At 42.2% G+C, this 22,596-nt stretch overlaps 1 protein-coding gene across 1 annotated transcript; it reads right to left on the reverse strand.

Annotated features, from left to right (window-relative positions):
* Positions 1–15,579: 15,579 nt before the first annotated feature.
* LOC118899808 (hypoxanthine-guanine phosphoribosyltransferase-like) lies at positions 15,580–22,396 on the reverse strand. Its single transcript, XM_036861822.1, has 2 exons — positions 21,895–22,396; positions 15,580–15,878 (listed from the first exon to the last, which is right to left on the reverse strand). The coding sequence occupies exons 1-2, from the start codon at positions 22,394–22,396 to the stop codon at positions 15,580–15,582; spliced, it is 801 nt and encodes a 266-aa protein (XP_036717717.1).
* Positions 22,397–22,596: the final 200 nt, after the last annotated feature.

A 22,596-nucleotide genomic window follows, 5' to 3' on the forward strand; every position in this document is an offset into this window, starting at 1 on the left:
AAAATGAAGGTCTGTGGAGAGATTCCCCTTGAGAATTAACACACAGCAGCGCCTCCAAGACAAGACAATATCCACAGTGATAGAGAGCCTCACCACAAGGGCGGCCACAGGCAGACCCAGGCTCCTCCTGTTGTCTCCCAGCAAAGACCAGCCAGCGATGGGTGGCCTCAGAGAAAAGTGGGCCTTTTGAAATATACTAAGGGGAACGAAGGAGCAGTAGTCCTGACCAGAGGTGGCATACAGTCGTAGTTAAGAGACTGGATTTTGAAATCATACAGATCTTGACTTTGCCACTTTAGCTGGGTGAACTTGAGCAAGTTAATTAATCTTTCTAAGTCTTACTTGCCCCTTGTGAAGTATCTGTTCATTTAACAAACATCTACAAAGCATTCCAATGCTTTACATTAACTCACCGAATTTTCATAAACAGCCTGTGAAGTAGACCCTATTATTATCCCCATTTTCCAGATGAGGAAAGTAACCTGCCCAAGGTCACACAGCCAGTCATTGGCAGAACAAGAATTTGACCCCAGATAGTTGGGCTCCTGGGCCTGTGCCTTAAAGCCCTAAGCTCTGCTGCTGAGAGTTTACTCAGCACCTGGGGTCGGGGAGCGGGGAGTTCTGGAGGATTCAGTGGACCTGGTAATGTAAGAGCTCTCACCACAGTGCCCTGCGCATGGTAAATGCCCAGTGAATGTGACCTATTATTACCCCCGCTGTTAATCTCCCTGTTAAGTAGTGGGAGATTACCCAGAGCAGACTCTGAGAGGAAGATTCTAAGGGCAGGTGGTTTAGTAAGACCGGCCCTGGAAGAAACCGATAGGAGAGTGAGGGAAGCAGGCCATGGAAAGGGAAGGACCCAAGGTTGTGAGATTTCAGGCGGAGTCTCACAAGGGAAAGACTTGTGAGTTTGTCCCCATCGAGGCAAGGAGCTGGACTTCATGCTCACAAACTCTGTCAGCCCCTGGCTAAGGGGGTCCCTGAGGAAATGGAAACTCCCAGGCACCTCTGGGCTCTGCACCTCTGGGCAAAGCAGTGTAGTTAGCAGGTGGCAGTCTTCCAAAGAGAGTGGCTTGCGTGGGACCATTAGAAGAAAAGCAGCCCCCCACTCACCACTGCAGTTGGTCCCTAGGTTGGAACTGATATTCATCATCTCCTTCCTCCACCATTCTTTCTAAATTCCCCCCACTCTCCACCAGCACTTCTACTGGTCTAGGTGGCTTGTTTGCTGAAATAGACAGACTTTTATCCCTGAAGAGTCTGAACCCTTGCTCTTATCAGTTTGTAGTTGCAATAATTGCCCATCTACAGCTAAAACTGGGCACCAAGATATGGTCCCAAAAAAATCCTCTAATTTCCAGACCTATTCCTTCCTGTCCCCATGATGCAGCAGCAACCCTACCTCCTCATGAAGATCAGTGTCATCTGCTCTGCCATGATGGGTATATACGTTGTTCTCATTTCTGTAACCATGGTGATTCCATTTCACGGGCCCATTGTGCTGGCACTGGGAAGGCTGAGAGCAGGTCACGTCATCCTGTCCAGCTGATTGTTGAGTCCCTGATTCTGTAGTAGATTCTCTCTGGTGGGCATTCATAGATGATGTAACAATCCCTACACTTTGGGCCCCCTCTGTATGCTCTTCTCCCATATCATCACCTCATCCCCAATCTTCCAATCTTGCTCCATCCAAACCCCTGACCCACCAGCCGAACCACCTGCCACAGCTCAGGACTCACAGCATAGTCTTAGCTAAAGCCATTTCTCTCTCTTCACAAACTGGAAGACTAGTACAGTGCCTGCAGCTCTGCCCATGGGGAGGATTTTCTCCTGCCCTCCTATTCTTTTCAGAGTTCCCTGAGTGGAGCTGTAATGCAGAACAGTCTGTTTTCAGCTCACACCAACAGACCCAGTCAACCCCTCCATGAGTTAGGCCTGGATTTTCTTTTCTTCCTTTGCCAACTGGTCATAGGAAACCCCTGGCCATCGGCATGAGCTTAGAGAGAGGCATCAATGCGACATAAGCAGGTGATATGTGAGACTGTTCAACTTGGTCAGTTAGTGTGCTCATGCCCTCTGGACCTGCCCAGGCCCACTCCTAGCTGCACCATGATCACTTTAAGATGAATTATGCTGGGCTTCTCCAGCCTTATGACTCGGTGGGAATGACAGCCTTCAGTCCATGATAGGTAGCTCTGGATGCACATGTATTTGACGACTTCTGGCAAGATGCTCAGTCTCTTCCCAGGTTCAGTAGCCTGCCAAGAGCTTCCATTCAAAAAGTGCATAATTTCTTGCAACAGATAGCATGTCCTTGCTCCAGAGCCTAGAGATCTGCACTGCAACTCCCCCAATGCAACTCGTCAGAGACACCACGTGGTGCTCTCATTTATCACAAGATTCCTCCAGCACTATGGGATTTTCCAGTTCACATGGCCCAAGTGGCAGGACAGCTTATACTACAGCCTGGACCTGCTGCAGAGCCCCCTCTTGTTCTGAGACCCAATCAAAATTGCCAGCAACATGAGTCCTCTGATAAATGGGATGGAGCAGTTGTCCCAAGTGCAATACATATTGCCTTCAGCACCTGAAAGACTTCCGAAGAGCTGTGCTTCTTTCATGGTTGTAAGGGGTGCAGATGCATTCACTGGTCCTTTACCTTGGAGAGAATGTTCAGCATAGTCCAGAACACTGGAGCCTAAAAACTTTACCAGTATGGCTGGCCCCTGGAATCTCTGTAGGGTTTATTTCCAACATTCTAGAACACATGTATCCTCCCAGGGCATCCAGAGATGCCACTTTCAGTTTACCAGGTCCAATCAACATAAAGACATCAACATGGTGGACCAAAGGGCAAAGCACTTACAGTTTCCTAAGAAGGAAAAAGGATGACGTTCCAGGAGCCATTGTTACATGAGCATGTCATCAATGCCAAGGGAAAGTGTAAACTTGTATTAGTTAACCTTTTGTGATTAGGTAGAAAAGAAATTAGTGATCAATAGGAACCGGCAAGGGTTCTCTAAGACAAAGTCAGGCCAAGAGCACATGGGGAAGAGCAAAATAAAAACCAGAAATCAGTTCACTTTGTCTTGGTAATGAGTAAATAAAATAAAATGATGATTGAGAGTATAGGTAGAAGAGAGAAAACGAATGGATAAAATGTTTATTATTTGCTGATTTCATATACCCACACAATTCTTAACCACTGATAGTTGGAAATTAAATGTAATTTGTTCCCCTTTACTGGTGCAGGAATGGACTGTGAAAATGTTATCCTGTGTTTCTTAGGAGTTAGTGAAAGCTGGGGTCAAAAACACAGGACAAATTCCACATGATGCAAGGCTCTGCCACCAGGGGCTAATCCACCAAGCCAAGATGCCTCATGATGAAAAATTATCCCATATGGCAACGTGTTCCCCAAATGCCAGCAGAGATAAATCTCTCATATTGCTCTTTCAATCAACAAGAAGAAAAACTTTCCCCCTAACTGGCATTACCTATGGTTTTTGCTGTTTCAAGAATAATATACCACACTGCTCACTGTAAAATCTTCAAAATATGAAATAGAGAGTGGAAGTCACTAAAAAGTCTAACTTGATCCAGTGATAATTACTGTTAATGGCTTAATACTACTCTTTTACTATTTTCTTGCTGAATGAAAGAATGAAAGGATGGGTGGATGGGTAGATGGATAAAATGCTTTATAACCTGCCTCTTTCACTTGATATATTGCGCGCATTTTTCCTTGTAGAAACACATATCTAGGGATTTGCTTCTCTTCTAACAAGTGCATAATATTCCATTATATGGCTGTACCATGATTTATTTAACCATATCATTATGATAAAAGCTTGACTTATTTGCATTTTTAACTATTCTATTATTAATGTTGCAATTACTATTCTTTCACATAAACTTGGTACCCTTATCTGATTATTCCTAGAGGACAGAGTCCTGGGATTGTTGGGTCAAAGATCATGTAAATTCTAAATTTTGAATTATTATTGCTTAATTGCCCTTAGGAAGGGTTCTACAAATTTACACTCCTGCCAACAGTGCAAGTCGCTGTTTTCCCCACCTCCTGCAAACAGTAGCTTTCATTTTGTACATGGAGATTACGCCTCTGCCACATGTTTCATGGCCATTGGTATTGTTTCTTTTGTAAATTCTTTTGTAAATTGTCTATCATCTTTGGTCAACTTTTCTCTTAGGGAATTTGTCTTTTTATTATTGATTCATAAGTGCAAAATACTCATTAGGAACATAATCCTTTGTAATATGGGGAGATATTTTTAGAAAGCTATTTTAATGAAATAAATATTCCTGGCTAATGGGGAAAGACATAATATTGTGATTTAATAATTGGCCATTCATATACCGAGATCCTCCTCTGCCCTATGCATAGAAGATATGCACTGCACAGAAGGTACATAGAAGATGCAGACAGATGCATCTTCCCCGAACTCGGGTTGTTGATTTTTTAAAGTAAGAGATAAACCAAGTGATAAATAAATAAATAGATGCCACATAGTATGAAATGTCATAAGAGAGTTACAGGCAAGGTTCACTGAGGGCCCAACAGGCTCTGGTCTGGAAGAGCAGTAAAGGCTCCAGCTTTCTTCCCTGGTTATCCTGGTTATCTTCTGTCATTGTCTTAGGCTATTTGTATTTTTCTTTCCTTTTTTTTTTTTTTTTCTTGGTTTCAGCAAAGCATTTTTTTAATTGAAGTATATTTGATTTACAATGTTGTGTTAGTTTCAGGTATACAGCAAAGTGATTCAGTTATACATATATATATGTGTGTGTGTGTGTGTGTGTGTGTGTGTGTGTGTGTATTCTTTTTCATATTCTTTTCCCCTATAGGTTATTTTCTTATTGATTTGTAAGCAGGTTACTCTGATGTACTATCTTTAGAAACAGCATCTTGGACTCTGCTGGGATGTTCTGAATTCAGAAACATTGTAGAGTGCGGGTGTTGGGAGAGATGGTAATTTCCATTTAACAACTTCACCTCGTCCATCTCCTATTCCTGTCAGAGAACGCACGGGCCTGGAGGGAGGTTCCCGTGAGAGCCAAGCCTCAGATCACTGGAGTGATACACCAAGCCCAACTCGGGAATGGCGCTTTACACTGAATGAGTTTAGGCTGAATCCCCAAAGCAACTGGCAGGCTTCGAGGAGCTTTAAGGAGGGGAGTTACACCTCCTATTTGTGCTGTGGAAGCACCTTAGCTGCTGTGTGTAGGGTGGGTTCAAGGGGAGCAAACTGGAAGGCAGGGGGACCCCTGAGAGAGCTGCTATAGGACGGAGATGCAGGGCCTGAACTGAGGTTCACGCATGGAGTGGAAAGACATGGAGGGAACTGGCGACTCTTTGCACATGGAGGATGGTGAGGGTGAGCGATGGTGCCATTCACTGAGTTAGAAGGCGGATGGGGAGAAGCAAGTTTGGGAGGAGTTTAGTTGAGAAGAGGCACCTGCGGGACTCTGAATGACGACACCCAGGAGGCAGCTGCGTTTGCGAGTCCAGAGTCTACGGCCAGCTCCCAGCTGGAACTCTAAGGCTGGGATTAACAGATACACACTACCGTATACAAAATAGATAACTAACAAGGACCTACTGTATAGCACAGGGAGCTCTACTCAATATTTTATAATAACCTATAAGGGAAAAGAATCTGAAAAAGAATATATAATACATATATACATACTGTGCTATACACCTGAAACACAACATTATAAATCAACTATACGTCAATCAAAATATAAAATTTTAAAATTAAAAAGTAAAGTTGTGAGCCATCAGCCCGCTGCTAAACACTGAAATCTTGGAAAGGTATTATCCCTTGCAGTAGTAGAATGAGCAGCAGAGCTTGAACAGAACCGTAGGGAAGAAAACCAACAGAGGAAGAGACACAGTGGGAGACAAGAATCCTGGGATAGGTGCCGCCTCTCCACAGGCTCTGAGATGCCAGAGTATGAGTCAACACAAACCTAAGATTCGTTCTTCAGCCCAAGCTCAACATTTTAAAATATGTTCTCCAGGGCTTCCATTCCCCGGTGTCATGGCCCCAACCCAGTCAAACTGTGTTTCTCACAACTAGTTCTTTACGGTTGAAGTAACCAGCCTCAGGGTGTGTGGTGTCTCTGTCACCAGGTTCATTCACTGACTTTTGCACAATCCCAACTAGCCCTCTATTTCTGGGGCTCTGCCTGCTCACCATACATCCTCTTCAGCCCATGCATAGCCCTGTGGAGAAATATTTCAACATAAGGAAGCATGTTATGTGGAGGAAGAAAAAACACACCCTCTAAGTGTTGATGCTTTTGTGAAATGAGGCACGTCCACCAGCTGCACAGGGCTCCCGGCCGGGGGCGGGGGGGCGGTGGCAGGCAGGGCTGACTGGGAGCCAGATGGTAATGACTTGTCCGCCAGGCAAGTGTTTCTGGCCCTTGCCTAACAGAGAAGTAATTTTTAGCAGTGGCTAAGGAGGATTTGCTCTTCCTTTAAGATGATCCATTTTTCCACTAGGCAAGACTTGTTCAGCTGCCTCCCAGAGCCCTTACTTATACCCTGGTCTGAATCACACTTTGGAAAGTTAATTATTCACCATCTTGTATCATCAGTTGTGTCCCCAAACGTAAGTTCCCTGAGGAGGCCAGAGGCCATGATATTACTTCTCGTGGAGTCCCCAGGTGCCCAGGGCTGGCCGGCATCTGCGGGAGGCCTCCATGAAGGGCAGTGAATCAGGGAATGGGAACACTGGGGCCCATAGGCCTGCTCCTCATAAGCAGGGAAACTGAAACCCACAGAGGTTCAGCAGTGTGCCCACATAGCCAGCGGAGCAGAACCAGGACTACTGAGCAAGGAAGTGAGGTGAAGCAGGGCAGTGACTGCTCAAGAGCACGGCCCTGGCCAGGCCTCCTGCACTTATTAGCCATGTGAGCGGGAGCGAGTTACCCGCCTCTGTCTCCTCTTCTATAAAACAGAGACAGCAGGAGAGCTCAGGGCTGGTATGAAGACTGAGTGGGCAGATCCAGGGAAAGCAAAGAAAACCATCTCAGTTCAGTGAAGTATTTGGGACTTCTAAGTATTTAGTACAAGTTTGCTGAATAACGACATTTTCAATCTAACTCTACCCACAGTGCAGTTGGGAGCTGGGCTTCTTTTTCCCCAAGCACAGGGCTGTTCCCTCTGGAGACAGAGGCCCACGAGGCTCTGGACACTGTACAGGCTGCACTGAAACTAAAGCATCTATTGTCAGGGCAGTGACCTACAGCCAGGTCCCACAGCTGGGAGTGGAAGTGTGAAGTCACGCAACCAGAGGCAGAATGGAGACGGCGTCTGCACTGCACCGTGAAGGAAGCAGCATGAGGTCCACAAGAACCACGCTGGGCGCCGGGTGGTGGGAGAGGAGAGACAGATTGCCTCACTCCCCAGAGCCCCTCCTACTCCTTGGACCCATGCTGTGTTCTCTTGTAATAGGGAAGAACAGATCTGACTCCATATTGATCTGTTTCTTTTACTTTAACCTCTGTATTCTATTGCTTTTGCTACAAGTAGAGCATGTTGCCTGTAGCCTGAAATATACAGGATGGCCCATTCTCAAGGCTCTGACCTTTAAAGGTGTAACACTTTTCCATTCATATAGAGATGAAAAGTTGCAGAACAGAGAATAACATTTGTCTTGCTGGAGGTTTACAGGAATATTGTGACATGACCTACATGGGCAGCTGCAAGAACAAAGGATTTCCACACCAAGAAGTCTGCAGCAACCAACCACACCCCCTCCCCTTTTAGTATAAAAGAAGCCTGAATTCTAACTTGGGTAAGATGGTTCTTTGGGACATGAGTCCACCATCTTCTCGGTCTGCTGGCTTTCCGAATAAAGTCACTACTCCTTGTCCCAACAACTTGATTTACTGGCCTGTCTTGCAACAAACAGTATAAGCTTAGACTCAGTAACACTCCCAGTTACACCTCTCTGCTGAGTGTTAACCGCCATGATCTGTTTATGCCAACCCTGTGTGCTCTTGTCCTCACGTCCCAGCCCATCATGACGGGCTCCTCCTATGTCCAGATCTTCAGCCACTGGCACATCCTTTTCCCCTTCAATCATCATTGCTGCCGTCATCATATAGGCTTTGTACCTATCTGTTTGGTTGTTTATTTGTTGGTTGGTTTTAGAGTATGATTCGTTAGCACAGAGTTCAAAAACTAGCAAACTAGACCATATATCTGCTAAGGCATGTATATTTAGGTGACAGTACTACAAAGAGCACCCATACTACCCAAGGCACTGTTCCAAGCACTACACATATATTAACTCATATTTAATCTTTTAAACAACCTCATCAGCTTGCATTCTCTCATGATCCTTACGTCACAGACGAAGACAGTGGGCACAGAGAGATAAAGTATTCTGCCCAAGGATACGCAGCGAGTGAGTAGAGGAACCAAGAAGTGAATGAACACCTTCTGCCTCCAGAATCCATGTTCTTACCACTGCACTATGCTGCCTTGTAAAACAAACAAACAAACAAACAAACACACAAAAAACATGGGAATGATTGTTCCAGAAGTCAGCATAGTAATTACCTTCAGGGGGAGGCAAGGGATAGAAATCAGAAAGGGATGAAGGGGAGATGGCAGTGGTCCCCTCATGTCCTAGGTGGTGGTTACATAGGATTCACTTTGTAATTGCTTGTTGAGCTTCAGGTGTCTCTCACACAACATATACTACTGAGGGCTGGAGGGAGGAGCGCACTAAGCCTTGAAGTTGTGGTTTCTGCTTAACGTGGGTGGAAAGCGAGAGGTTACACCTCAGGGTTTGACTTCTCAGCCTGTTCCGCCCCACAGTGCAGTGGGGTCCCCGGCTTCATGTTGTCGGCTCTGTGGCACCACAGTGCCTCCTGGGCACCGAAGAAGCCGGAGTGCCTGAGGGGCTCACATCATTGGAATAACCGCTATCCTGGGCTCCCTCATCCCTGGGGCCTGGACCTGAGGGACCTCCAAACTTCCTGGGAAGTCTTCCAGAATAATCCACCAGGAAGGCCAGAGCAAGGCACAGCCCAAGGCAGAAAGGGCCAGAGCCATGGTGGGTCCGGAGGGAAAGGGCAGGGCCCTCAGTTCTCCACGCGCTCATCCTGCCTGACTGTGACCTCCCAGGCCTTGACCCTCTTCTCCACACCATCTGAGACCCCCCATGGGCACAGCACCCCTCAGACCTCTGCTTCCATCACTCTTCTCACTTACTCTTCACTGGCTGGTGACAAAGAGCCATTGTCCACTGCTGCCCAGAACGAGGCTCCAGCTCTTTCATGGGATTTTCAAGTAGTGAGGCACAGGATTCAGGAGTCCCACCCTAATCCGGTCTGAAGTACGTGGGACCCTGCCAAGTTACAGTGTTCTTCTCATGGCCCCTCGATCCTCGCAGGGGGGCGCCCACGGTGTCATTCCTCCTGGGAGTAATGACCTGTGGCTTTGGAGAGAGTCTGTGTCTGCAATTCTTCTGCATTCTGGCACTGGTATGCTGATGATGACACCAGAATTCCCCTTCTACTCCCTAATCATCCTTCAAAGTCCACCTTGCTTCCTGGCTCCCCCTCATGGGGTTCATCCCTGAGAAATCGGCAAGGTCAGCAGAGCCCCCTCCCCTCACCCCGCACTCTGCTCACTCCCCCTGGGTCAGTACACTCACTCCCAGCTCAGCGGCTCTCACACAGCCCTGTCTCCTGACTGCTTAACACTCTTTCCTCTGCTAATACTCAGTAAAGGCTTTATGGCTGGTTTGCAATATGGCAGACACAATGTCAATCTCTTCTATGAATTCTCTCACCTAATCCCCATTTAAACACAGCTCCTGGCACATGGGAGGGGGTCCATAAATATTTCTTGACTGGATGCATCCTCACAAAAATCTTTTGTGGGAGGTACTATTAATCTCTCCATTTCATAGATGAGAAAATTAAGGCTTAGAGATGGTAAATAACCAGTCCAAGGTCACAATGACTAGTGTCAGAGCTGGGATTCCAAGGGCTTGTTTATTCCTAGGCCTTATATACTCAGCCCGTTGATCTTCTGCAGTTTATTCTTTCATTTAACAAATATTTCAGTTTTTACTATGCACCAGCAACCATTCCAGGTTCAGGGATGCAGCAGATAAAACAGAGAAAATTTCTGCCTTACAGAGTTTACATTCAAATGAGGGATACAGACATTAAATATGATAAATAAGTAACATTTACAGTATGATTAATAGTGGTAAGAGCTGGTGAAATAAATAAAGAAGGGAAGGAAAGAGTGGGGTGTCATTTTAGATGGAGTGAGCAGGAAGTCTTCACAGAGAAGGGGTAGTTGAGTAAAGACCTGAAGGAGGTGAGGGAGATAGCTCCTCAGAAATCCAAGGGAAGAGTACCAGGTGCAAAGGCCCTGAGGCAAGGAGGATTCCTGGTGAGTCCCAGAAACAGCAAGGAGCTCAGTGTGGTTAAAGCAGAGTCACTGAGGGAGAGGGCAGTGGAGCTCAGAGTAGCAGGGCCAGGTCGCATAGGACCTTAGGCCATTGTACAGAGTGGAGTGAGTGCCATGGAATTCACTGGAAGACTGTGAGGGGAGGCATGCCATGTTCTGATGTGCTTTTAACGAGGTTATTCTGCCTGTTGATTGAGACTTGAGAAAAAGCAAGGCAAATGTATCAGCAAAAAAACTAGCTAGAAGGCTGCAGTGATAATCCAGACAGGATATTATAGTGGTTGGATTAGGAGGTGGCAGTAGCGGTGGTAGGAGACGGTTGATTCGGGATACATTTTGTAGATGGTGCCAACAGGATTCCAGACCCCTGTACCCACTTGCCTGCTGGACACCTGAAAGTTCCCTAGCACCTCAGACTCATCAGGTCTGAAATTGAACACATTATCTTCCCCCAAGATATCTTCATTCCTCCTACACTTCCATCTCTGATAATATCACTCCAACTGGACAGTGGTCCAGCCAGAAACCTGGGCATCACCTTTGATTCCTCCCTCTGCCCACCTCTCACATGCAATCGGTCACCCTGTCCCATCCAGTCTGCTCTCTCCTCCTTCATCCCCACGTCCTCTGCCTCATTCAGTGCCGCGTCCCTCTGGCCTGGACTCTCTCAAGTTTCCCTCCTCCGGCCTGGGTTCAGCAAACTCTACACGGCACCAGATGGACCATTATGGAAGCAGACCATATCTGTTTAAAACTTTTCTAAGACTCTCTGTTGCCTGTTGAATAAAGTCCAAATTCTCTGGCTCAAAGCTGTCTAAAAGAAATGTATTGCGAGCTACACGTGTAGTTTGGCTTTCTCTAATAGCTGCATTTTTAAAAGTAAAAAAGAAAACAGATGAAATTAATTGTAAATATGTGATTAACCCAATATATCCAAATATTATCATTTTAATATGTAATCAACACAAATATATTAATTATATATATTCATATACCTATTAATTATATATAATATATATATGTACTAAGTCTTTGAAATCCAGTGTATAATTTACACTTACAGCTGTATAATTTACACTTACAGCACATCCCAATTTGGACCAGACACATTTCAAGCACTCTGTAGCAACCTGTGAGTACCAAACTGGACAGTGCAGCTCCAGCCAAAGCCCTCTCTCATGGTCTTTTCTACCACTTCTCCTGTCTCATCCCTGTTCTCATTCCACCTTCCCCTGCCACTTGTTCCTTGTGGTCTAGCAGATCTTACCAACCTAGAGTACCCCAAACACACGTGCTGTTTCCTGACTCCTTGCCCTTGCACATAAATACAGTGGTGCACAGCAGCAGGCCTGTACCTGTTCTCAAGAGCCAATTTTGCACACTCTTCCCCACGTGCCATTCAGTGATGCCATATTGGTAGCGTGACATTGGCCATCGTGGGAGTATTTATGCCACAGAGACTGGCAAACACTGTAAATCGGGCTTTGGGGGAGGATGGAGTCCACCTGCTAAACATATCACTGCCTGTCACTGCACATAATACTCACCCCTCCATGATCTTCTTCTCCCACCCCTAGTTCATCTGATAAACATTTCATCCAGTTAGCTGTCTGTGTAGGTTTGCCCTCCTACTTGTCTTCAAGTTTGAAAAAAGAGCCTAGTTTTCTGTATGCAATTAGTACATGAGGTCCTCCTCTGTTTTTTCCCTGAATACCCTATCATAATTATCACTGTATATAAGAGACCATAAAAAGAAGAAGTTTAAAGTATAAGTTTAAAAATGAAACCCATCTGGGTATGAATCCTGCCTCCTCCTCTTACTGGTGATGTAGCCTCAGTCAAGGTACTTATTTATAACGAACACTGGTTTCCATACCTGAAAAGAGGTTTAAAAACACATCATCACCAGATTATCGTGATGATTAAATTATACAAATTGCTTAGTCCATTAGCTGGCACATACCAGACACTCAAAAATAGTTAGATATTATTAAGTCTTTCAGTATTTATCATTCGTATAAAGTAGTTGCTCAAAACACTTTTGTTAAAATAAATGTTGAATGAAATTTCAGAAATTCCTCAAGTCCAATTCAGAGAGTGTATGAGTCAGAATTCCAGCTGGAGACAGACGGCACATACACTCAAAGGGCTGACTAAGGGAGGGTTTGTTAAAGGACTCTTTACAAAGGTCTGAGCAGGGTTGAGGGAAGTCCAGTGTTGGCAACAGTCTGTTACCACCTATAGGCATGAAGGTGTGATGGGGGAGCATGTCCCTGAACCCGGTGAGAACTGTAGCTGGAGGAAAGGCCACCCAACGGGAGCTATAGCCTCAATGAAGGAACCTAGCAGGTGTCAAACCATCAGGACAGGGGTTGAAGAGATACTCCACCTCGATTTTCTCCAGCTTATTTGGAGGACGCCCTGCCAGTGCTTCCCACTGGCTGAACCCAAGTCAAGCCCAGGGCAAGCAGTACTCACAGCTCCTGAAGGTCAGCCTCTTGGGCAATGAGCTGATGGGGAAGATGGAAGATGGGCTGGAGGCCCAAAGGGAAACTCGAGAGCAGAGTCTTCAAGTGGGACTGAACCTCCTCCAGCCTGCGGGTGTCAAGTCTTGCTTACATACGAGAGACAATAATCATTGAGACCGGGCCTTGAAGGATAGAATCAGATAACAAGCATTCATAGGGGCCAATTTTGGTTACTTTATCTACAAGTTTGTTCTCTTAAATGTAAGAAAGCTGATTTCATTCTGTAATCCTCTACTTGGTTGGCACCTAAAAATTCTTAGAGTCAGGAAGTCCATTCCTATGTCTTACTTAAAATATTCCCACCACGACAGAAATATATTGTATTTTAAACAGTTCTCTGTAGAGAGGGGAAAGAACTGGTATGTAGATGGATAAATAGATAGCCTTAATTAAATCACCACTATAGTGTTTTTACCTTTACAATTGATCATCATAGTTCTTTTCATTTTTCTCCTATGGTCCTCCTTTCTGACTTTCTAGTGGGTCTGTAGAAATGACCTGTTGAGTATCCTGCTGATGTCAGAAGAACTGTTAAAATGCCAGTTGTGATTATCTTTGCTGTTGTTGTAGGCCTGGATGATTTTCCTGGAAAGGCCTGGAGGGAGGCTGCAATCATCTCCTGGCTTTATTGTGGGGCCTCTTCAGCTTCTCCACAAGTCCCTTATTCTGGAGAAAATGGTTATGGCCAGACCAATTCTACTTCCCTATCTGTCCTAAAATTTGGTGTTCTGAGTCTTCCCTTCCCAGCTAATACTTTCTAAAAGTACTGGCTGACATGATAAGAAATGACATTGAGTTATTTGTAGTGAGGTGGATGGACCTAGAGTCTGTCATACAGAGTGAACTAAGTCAGAAAGAGAAAAACAAATACCGTATGCTAACACATATATGGAATCAAAAAAAAAAAAAAAAAGGTTCTGAAGAACCTAGGGGCAGGACAGGAATAAAGATGCAGATGTAGAGAATGGACTTGAGGACACAGGGAGGGGGAAGGGTAAGCTGGGACGAAGTGAGAGAGTGGCATGGACATATATACACTACCAAATGTAAAATAGCTAGCTAGTGGGAAGCAGCTGCATAGCACAGGGCAATCAGCTGGGTGCTTTGTGACCACCTAGAGGGGTGGGATAGGGAGGGTGGGAGGGAGACACAAGAGGGAGGGGATATGGGGATATATGTGTATGTATAGCTGATTCACTTTGTTATACAGCAGCAACTAACACACCATTGTAAAGCAATTATACTCCAATAAAGATGTTAAAAAATAAAATAAAAGTACTGGCTGAAGCCCATTCCACAGGAAAGAGGTCCCAGGAAGGGGTAAGCAGTGAGGGATCGACTCAACCAACATTCTGATTCCTCCAGTAGAACGTAAGCCCCGTGAAGACAGGGGCCACGTCTACCTGCTCACCGGTGTCCCCAGTGCCTAGCCTGCTGCCTGGCACATAGCAAGTGCCTAATGTTTTTATAGAATGAATAAATGAATGAATGCACACTATGTGCCAAACACTCTCATGTACAAAATGCTGGAGATACTATTTTTCACATGTGAAAACTGAGAGGCCAATGTTATTTATGTCAGCAGTGGGCAAGGCCTCAACCCCAGACCTTCTGGCTTTTGTAGTCAAACGCACCCCACTGCTTCCCATCCAAGATGCCTCCCTTCAAACAAGCCACTTTGCTTTACCTTTGCTATTCCCTAGCCCAAGCTCAGCTTTTCAGTAATAAGCCTGGACCACAGGGGCTGCTATGATCAAGAGCTCCTCTCCCCACAGCTAAGTAACCCATATGTGTTACTGTCTCTTTAATGTTTGCCTTGACCCAGGATCTTCCCCTTCTGATCTTAGGATCTGCAGCCACTTTGGGGGAGATTCTGAGTATATCCCAGAGGTTTCCCTCTTTTTTTCTTTTTTTTTTTTTCTTTTAAAGAGACAGCCTTTATTTTAAGGATTTTTACACTGAAGACTTCAAAAAGTGGTAGGTTTTTGGAAATTATTGACCTGTATTTAAAAGGAACTGTTGACAAAGATTCGCCAGAAATAATCTGAACAAGCAGGAAAATAGTTAATACTGCTGAAACCTACTAAAATAATTCCAGGATATATGGTTTATCTGACATAACGTTACCTCTAAATACTGTCACTGATATGAAACTGACTGCTTCTTACTTTTCTAAACACACAGTGGTATAATTAACAATATTCAATCATTTCTGTTCTTTCCCGAATATATAAAAATTAAAATACCAATTAAAAAACTAATATATTCTTTTCTTTAAATGTTTCTTATAGATACAATTTCAATATTTTCATTCGATAGTGGTGTGGTTTAAGAGATTTTTCATTCACAAGTCAAACAACAATCCACCCAAAGGGAACTGATAGTCTGTAGGCTCATAGTACAAATAAAGAGTTCGGGAATGCAGCAACTGACATTTCTAAAATATAAAACAGATAAAATTCTTAGAAGATACGTGCAATAAGCTCTACTAAGCAGCTGGCCACAGAACTAGAACATTTGATAATTTTCCCGGTGATTTCAATGGGACTCCAGATGTTTCCAAATTCAACTTGAACTCTTATCTTAGGCTTTGTATTTTGCTTTTCCAGTTTCGCTAATGACACAAACATGATTCAAATCCCGGAAGTATTTATTATAGTCAAGGGCATATCCTACAACAAACTTGTCTGGAATTTCAAATCCAACAAAGTCTGGTCTATATCCAACACTTTGAGGGGTCATTTTCACCAGCAAGCTTGCAACCTTGACCATCTTTGGATTATGCTGCTTGACCAAGGAAAGCAAGGTTTGCATTGTTTTGTCAGTGTCAATTGTATCTTCAACAATCAAGACATTCTTTCCAGTTAAAGTTGAGAGATCATCTCCACCAATTATTTTTTTTTTTTTTTTTTTTTTTATTCACACACACACACACTGTATTTTATTTTTACAAGACATAAATAGACTGACACCAAGCATTGTACATGGATGACCACAACAAAAGCAACAATGGTTGCAATTACCAAACATGAAACACACTCATACTATGTCATAATATTGACATTCAGTCCAGTAATCCTCCACTGTAACAGCTCCTTTACTTTGCAGTGAAAATTGATTTGTATATTCTTTGCCTCTGAGTCCTTGTGGGATTTTTTTTTTTTTAAATTCAGACAGAAAGTCACAAAAATTATACTCATCCTCATCAGTTCACTCAGTCCCATGTAATTAATTTTTTTTTTCATCTTGATCTTTTGTTAGCACTTTTATGAGTTCATCAGTTTTTCATTAGAGTTCTGAAAATGCTTATTCATTCAGTTCAGCAGTACAGTCAGTTACCAGAAACCTGTACTTGTCAGAGTCTTTTCCATGAATTTCTTGAAGATGAAACCCTTTTATAGGAACATATTTGCAAAATCATCAGAGTACACCCAGAACTGTCTGTAAATGACAAAAGACTTAAAAATGACCACGGTTAAAGATTTGATGAAAGTTCATAATAATGCAGTTGACAAGAAAATTAGTTATTTCTGAGATATACATTTTAAAGTAATAACTAGGATTATTACTTAAAACATTATACCAGAACATATAAGATTTTTAGAAATTTCATGTAATGTCTGAAACATTTATATTAACATATTTCCATACATATTTCCATACAAATACAAATATAAGATTTTTAGAAATTTCATGTAATGTCTGAAACATTTATATTAACATATTTCCATACATATTTCCATACAAATACAAATATAAGATTTTTAGAAATTTCATGTAACGTCTGAAACATTTATATTAACATATTTCCATACAAATAACCCAATGAAAGTTTAGTATTAGTTGTTTTGTTTGTTTTTTTATACTGCAGGTTCTTATTAGGCATCAGTTTTATACACATCAGTGTATACATGTCAATCCCAATTGCCCAATTCAGCACACCACCATCCCCACCTCACCGCAGTTTTCCCCCCTTGGTGTCCATATGACCATTCTCTACATTTGTGTCTCAACTTCTGCCCTGCAAACTGGCTCATCTGTACCATTTTTCTAGGTTCCGCATACATGCATTAATATACGATATTTGTTTTTCTCTTTCTGACTTACTTCACTCTGTATGACAGTCTCTAGATCCATCCATGTCTCAACAAATGACTCAATTTCGTTCCTTTTTATGGCTGAGTAATATTCCATTGTATATATGTACCACATCTTCTTTATCCATTCGTCTGTTGATGGGCATTTAGGTTGCTTCCATGACCTGGCTATTGTAAATAGTGCTGCAATGAACATTCAGGGTGCATGTGTCTTTTTGAATTACGGTTTTCTCTGGGTATATGCCCAGTAGTGGGATTGCTGGGTCATATGGTAATTCTATTTTTAGTTTTTTAAGGAACCTCCATATTGTTCTCCATAGTGGCTGTATCAATTTACATTCCCACCAACAGTGCAAGAGGGTTCCCTTTTCTCCACACCCTCTCCAGCATTTGTTGTTTGTAGATTTTCTGATGATGCCCATTCTAACAGGAGTGAGGTGATACCTCATTGTAGTTTTGATTTGCATTTCTCTAATAATTAGTGATGTTGAGCATCTTTTCATGTGCTTCGTGGCCGTCTGTATGTCTTCTTTGGAGAAATGTCTATTTAGGTCTTCTGCCCATTTTTGGATTGGGGTGTTTGTTTCTTTGATATTGAGCTGAATGAGCTGTTTATATATTTTGGAGATTAATCCTTTGTCCGTTGATTCATTTGCAAATATTTTCTCCCATTCTGAGGGTTGTCTTTTCGTCTTGTTTATGGTTTCCTTTGCTGTGCAAAAGCTTTGAAGTTTCATTAGGTCCCATTTGTTTATTTTTGTTTTTATTTCCATTACTCTAGGAGGTGGATCAAAAAAGATCTTGCTGTGATTTATGTCAAAGAGTGTTCTTCCTATGTTTTCCTCTAAGAGTTTTATAGTGTCCAGTCTTATATTTAGGTCTCTAATCCATTTTGAGTTTATTTTTGTGTATGGTGTTAGGGAGTATTCTAATTTCATTCTTTTACATGTAGCTGTCCAGTTTTCCCAGCACCACTTATTGAAGAGACTGTCTTTTCTCCATTGTATATCTTTGCCTCCTTTGTCATAGATTAGTTGACCATAGGTGCGTGGGTTAATCTCTGGGCTTTCTATCTTGTTCCATTGATCTATGTTTCTGTTTTTGTGCCAGTACCATACTGTCTTGATTACTGTAGCTTTGTAGTATAGTCTGAAGTCAGGGAGTCTGATTCCTCCAGCTCCATTTTTTTCCCTCAAGACTGCTTTGGCTATTCGGGGTCTTTTGTGTCTCCATACAAATTTTAAGATGATTTGTTCTAGCTCCGTAAAAAATGCCATTGGTAATTTGATAGGGATTGCATTGAATCTGTAGATTGCTTTGGGTAGTATACTCATTTTCACAATGTTGATTCTTCCAATCCAAGAACATGGTATATCTCTCCATCTGTTGGTATCATCTTTAATTTCTTTCATCAGTGTCTTATAGTTTTCTGCATACAGGTCTTTCGTCTCCCTAGGTAGGTTTATTCCTAGGTATTTTATTCTTTTTGTTGCAATGGTAAATGGGAGTGTTTCCATAATTTCTCTTTCAGATTTTTCATCATTAGTGTATAGGAATGCAAGAGATTTCTGTGCATTCATTTTGTATCCTGCAACTTTACCATATTCATTAATTAGCTCTAGCAGTTTTCTGGTGGCAGTTTTAGGATTCTCTATGTATAGTATCATGTCATCCGCAAACAGTGACCGTTTTACTTCTTCTTTTCCAATTTGTATTCCTTTTATTTCTTTTTCTTCTCTGATTGCCGTGGCTAGGACTTCCAGAACTATGTTGAATAATAGTGGTGAGAGTGGACATCCTTGTCTCATTCCTGATCTTAGAGGAAATGCTTTCAGTTTTTCACCATTGAGAATGATGTTTGCTGTGGGTTTGTCATATATGGCCTTTATTATGTTGAGGTAGGTTCCCTCTATGCCCACTTTCTGGAGAGTTTTTATCATAAATGGGTGTTGAATTTTGTCAAAAGCTTTTTCTGCATCTATTGAGATGATCATATGGTTTTTATTCTTCAATTTGTTAATATGGTGTATCACATTGATTGATTTGCATATATTGAAGAATCCTTGCATCCCTGGGATAAATCCCACTTGATCGTGGTGTATGATCCTTTTAATGTGTTGCTGGATTCTGTTTGCTAGTATTTTGTTGAGGATTTTTGCATCTATATTCATCAGTGATATTGGTCTGTAATTTTCTTTTTTTGTAGTGTCTTTGTCTGGTTTTGGTATCAGGGTGATGGTGGCCTCATAGAATGAGTTTGGGAGTGTTCCTTCCTCTGCAATTTTTTGGAAGAGTTTGAGAAGGATGGGTGTTAGCTCTTCTCTAAATGTTTGATAGAATTCACCTGTGAAGCCATCTGGTCCTGGACTTTTGTTTGTTGGAAGATTTTTAATCACAGTTTCAATTTCATTACTTGTGATTGGTCTGTTCATATTTTCTGTTTCTTCCTGATTCAGTCTGGGAAGGTTATACCTTTCTAAGAATTTGTCCATTGCTTCCAGGTTGTCCATTTTATTGGCATAAAGTTGCTTGTAGTAGTCTCTTAGGATGCTTTGTATTTCTGCGGTGTCTGTTGTAACTTCTCCTTTTTCATTTCTGATTTTATTGATTTGAGTCCTCTCCCTCTTTTTCTTGATGAGTCTGGCTAATGGCTTATCAATTTTGTTTATCTTCTCAAAGAACCAACTTTTAGTTTTATTGATCTTTGCTATTGTTTTCTTTGTTTCTATTTCATTTATTTCTGCTCTGATCTTTATGATTTCTTTCCTTCTGCTAACTTTGGGTTTTGTTTGTTCTTCTTTCTCTAGTTTCTTTAGGTGTAAGGTTAGATTGTTTACTTGAGATTTTTCTTGTTTCTTTAGGTAGGCTTGTATAGCTATAAACTTCCCTCTTAGAACCGCTTTTGCTGCATCCCATAGGTTTTGGGTCGTCGTGTTTTCATTGTCATTTGTCTCTAGGTATTTTTTGATTTCCTCTTTGATTTCTTCAGTGATCTCTTGGTTATTTAGTAACGTATTGTTTAGCCTCCATGTGTTTGTCCTTTTTACGTTTTTTTCCCTGTAATTCATTTCTAATCTCATAGCGTTGTGGTCAGAAAAGATGCTTGATATGATTTCAATTTTCTTAAATTTACTGAGGCTTGATTTGTGACCCAAGATGTGATCTATCCTGGAGAATGTTCCGTGCGCACTTGAGAAGAACGTGTAATCTGCTGTTTTTGGATGGAATGTCCTATATATATCAATTAAATCTATCTGGTCTATTGTGTCATTTAAAGCTTCTGTTTCCTTATTTATTTTCATTTTGGATGATCTGTCCATTGGTGTAAGTGAGGTGTTAAAGTCCCCCACTATTATTGTGTTACTGTCGATTTCCTCTTTTATAGCTGTTAGCAGTTGCCTTATGTATTGAGGTGCTCCTATGTTGGGTGCATATATATTTATAATTGTTATATCTTCTTCTTGGATTGATCCCTGGATCATTATGTAGTGTCCTTCCTTGTCTCTTGTAACATTCTTTATTTTAAAGTCTATTTTATCTGATATGAGTATAGCTACTCCAGCTTTCTTTTGATTTCCATTTGCATGGAATATCTTTTTCCATCCCCTCACTTTCAGTCTGTATGTGTCCCTAGGTCTAAAGTGGGTCTCTTGTAGACAGCATATATATGGGTCTTGTTTTTGTATCCATTCAGCCAGTCTATGTCTTTTGGTTGGGGCATTTAATCCATTCACGTTTAAGGTAATTATCGATATGTATGTTCCTATGACCATTTTCTTAATTGTTTTGGGTTTGTTTTTGTAGGTCCTTTTCTTCTCTTGTGTTTCCCACTTAGAGAAGTTCCTTTAGCATTTGTTGTAGAGCTGGTTTGGTGGTGCTGAATTCTCTTAGCTTTTGCTTGTCTGCAAAGCTTTTGATTTCTCCATCAAATCTAAATGAGATCCTTGCCGGGTAGAGTAATCTTGGTTGTAGGTTCTTCCCTTTCATCACTTTAAGTATATCATGCCACTCCCTTCTGGCTTGCAGAGTTTCTGCTGAGAAATCAGCTGTTAACCTTATGGGAGTTCCCTTGTATGTTATTTGTCGTTTTTCCCTTGCTGCTTTCAATAATTTTTCTTTGTCTTTAATTTTTGCCACTTTGATTACTATGTGTCTCGGCGTGTTTCTCCTTGGGTTTATTCTGTATGGGACTCTCTGCGCTTCCTGGACTTGGGTGGCTATTTCCTTTCCCATGTTAGGGAAGTTTTCGATTATAATCTCTTCAAATATTTTCTCTGGTCCTTTCTCTCTCTCTTCTCCTTCTGGGACCCCTATAATGCGAATGTTGTTGCGTTTAATGTTGTCCCAGAGGTCTCTTAGGCTGTCTTCATTTCTTTTCATTCTTTTTTCTTTAGTCTGTTCTGCAGCAGTGAATTCCACCATTCTGTCTTCCAGGTCACTTATCCGTTCTTCTGCCTCAGTTATTCTGCTATTGATTCCTTCTAGTGTAGTTTTCATTTCAGTTATTGTATTGGTGATCTCTGTTTGTTTGTTCTTTAATTCTTCTAGGTCTTTGTTAATCATTTCTTGCATCTTCTCAGTCTTTGCCTCCATTCTTATTCCGAGGTCCTGGATCATCTTCACTATCATTATTCTGAATTCTTTTTCTGGAAGGTTGCCTATCTCCACTTCATTTAGTTGTTTTTCTGGGGTTTTTTCTTGTTCCTTCATCTGGTACATAGCCCTCTGCCTTTTCATCTTCTCTATCTTTCTGTAACTGTGGTTTTTGGTCCACAGGCTGCAGGATCGTAGTTTTTCTTGCTTCTGTCTCCACCAATTATTTTTATGTCACCTGTTGACTGGTCATTACAGTAGCTTTTCAGTCTGATAAAATCTACAGTCATAAATATAGATCTATCACTATTTCTGTTCAGTGCTTTGATGTAATCCAGCAGGTCAGCAAAGAATTTATAGCCCTCCTTGAGCACACAGAGGGCCACGATGTGACGGCCTCCCATCTCCTTCATCACATCTTGAGCTAGCCCTTCGGTCCTGTCTATAATTAGTCCATGAGGAATAAATACCTTTTCCAAATCCTCAGCATAATGATTAGGTATACAAAATAAATCTAGGTCATAACCTGGTTCATCACCACTAATCACGATGCTGGGGCTGTGGTCGCCATAATGGAGCCGGCTGGTGTGTGGGCTGAGGGCAGTCTCCAGTGGTTTCTCTTTGACTAAACTATTGTTCAGATACAGTAAGTCCCCCACATGCGAACATTCAAGTTGCGAACTTTCAAAGATGCGAACATGCGTTTGCATGTCGAATCAGGTAAGCTAGTTCACGTGTCTGGCGTACATTGTCACGTGCATGCATCCTCCACAAGGGGTTGTGCTTTTGTGCACTTTACTGTCATCTATGACAAGAAAAAAAGAGCTACTACCCAGACATCACTGGATCATTTTTTCAAGAGGGTAGATAGAATTGATCCAGCAAGGAACCAGAACCTGTGCCATCAATG

The sequence above is a fragment of the Balaenoptera musculus genome, chromosome 1, assembly GCF_009873245.2.
Source record: "Balaenoptera musculus isolate JJ_BM4_2016_0621 chromosome 1, mBalMus1.pri.v3, whole genome shotgun sequence".
Classification (NCBI taxonomy): domain Eukaryota; kingdom Metazoa; phylum Chordata; class Mammalia; order Artiodactyla; family Balaenopteridae; genus Balaenoptera; species Balaenoptera musculus.

Bases quoted from the DNA above. Each gene is read 5' to 3' on its own strand.
- LOC118899808 (XM_036861822.1), bottom strand. From the start codon at position 22,396: ATGCAAACGCATGTTCGCATCTTTGAAAGTTCGCAACTTGAATGTTCG. The intron at 15,879-21,894 runs GCAAGAAAAACT...TAATTGGTGGAG, and splicing joins AATAATTGGTGGAGACAGAA to ATGATCTCTCAACTTTAACT.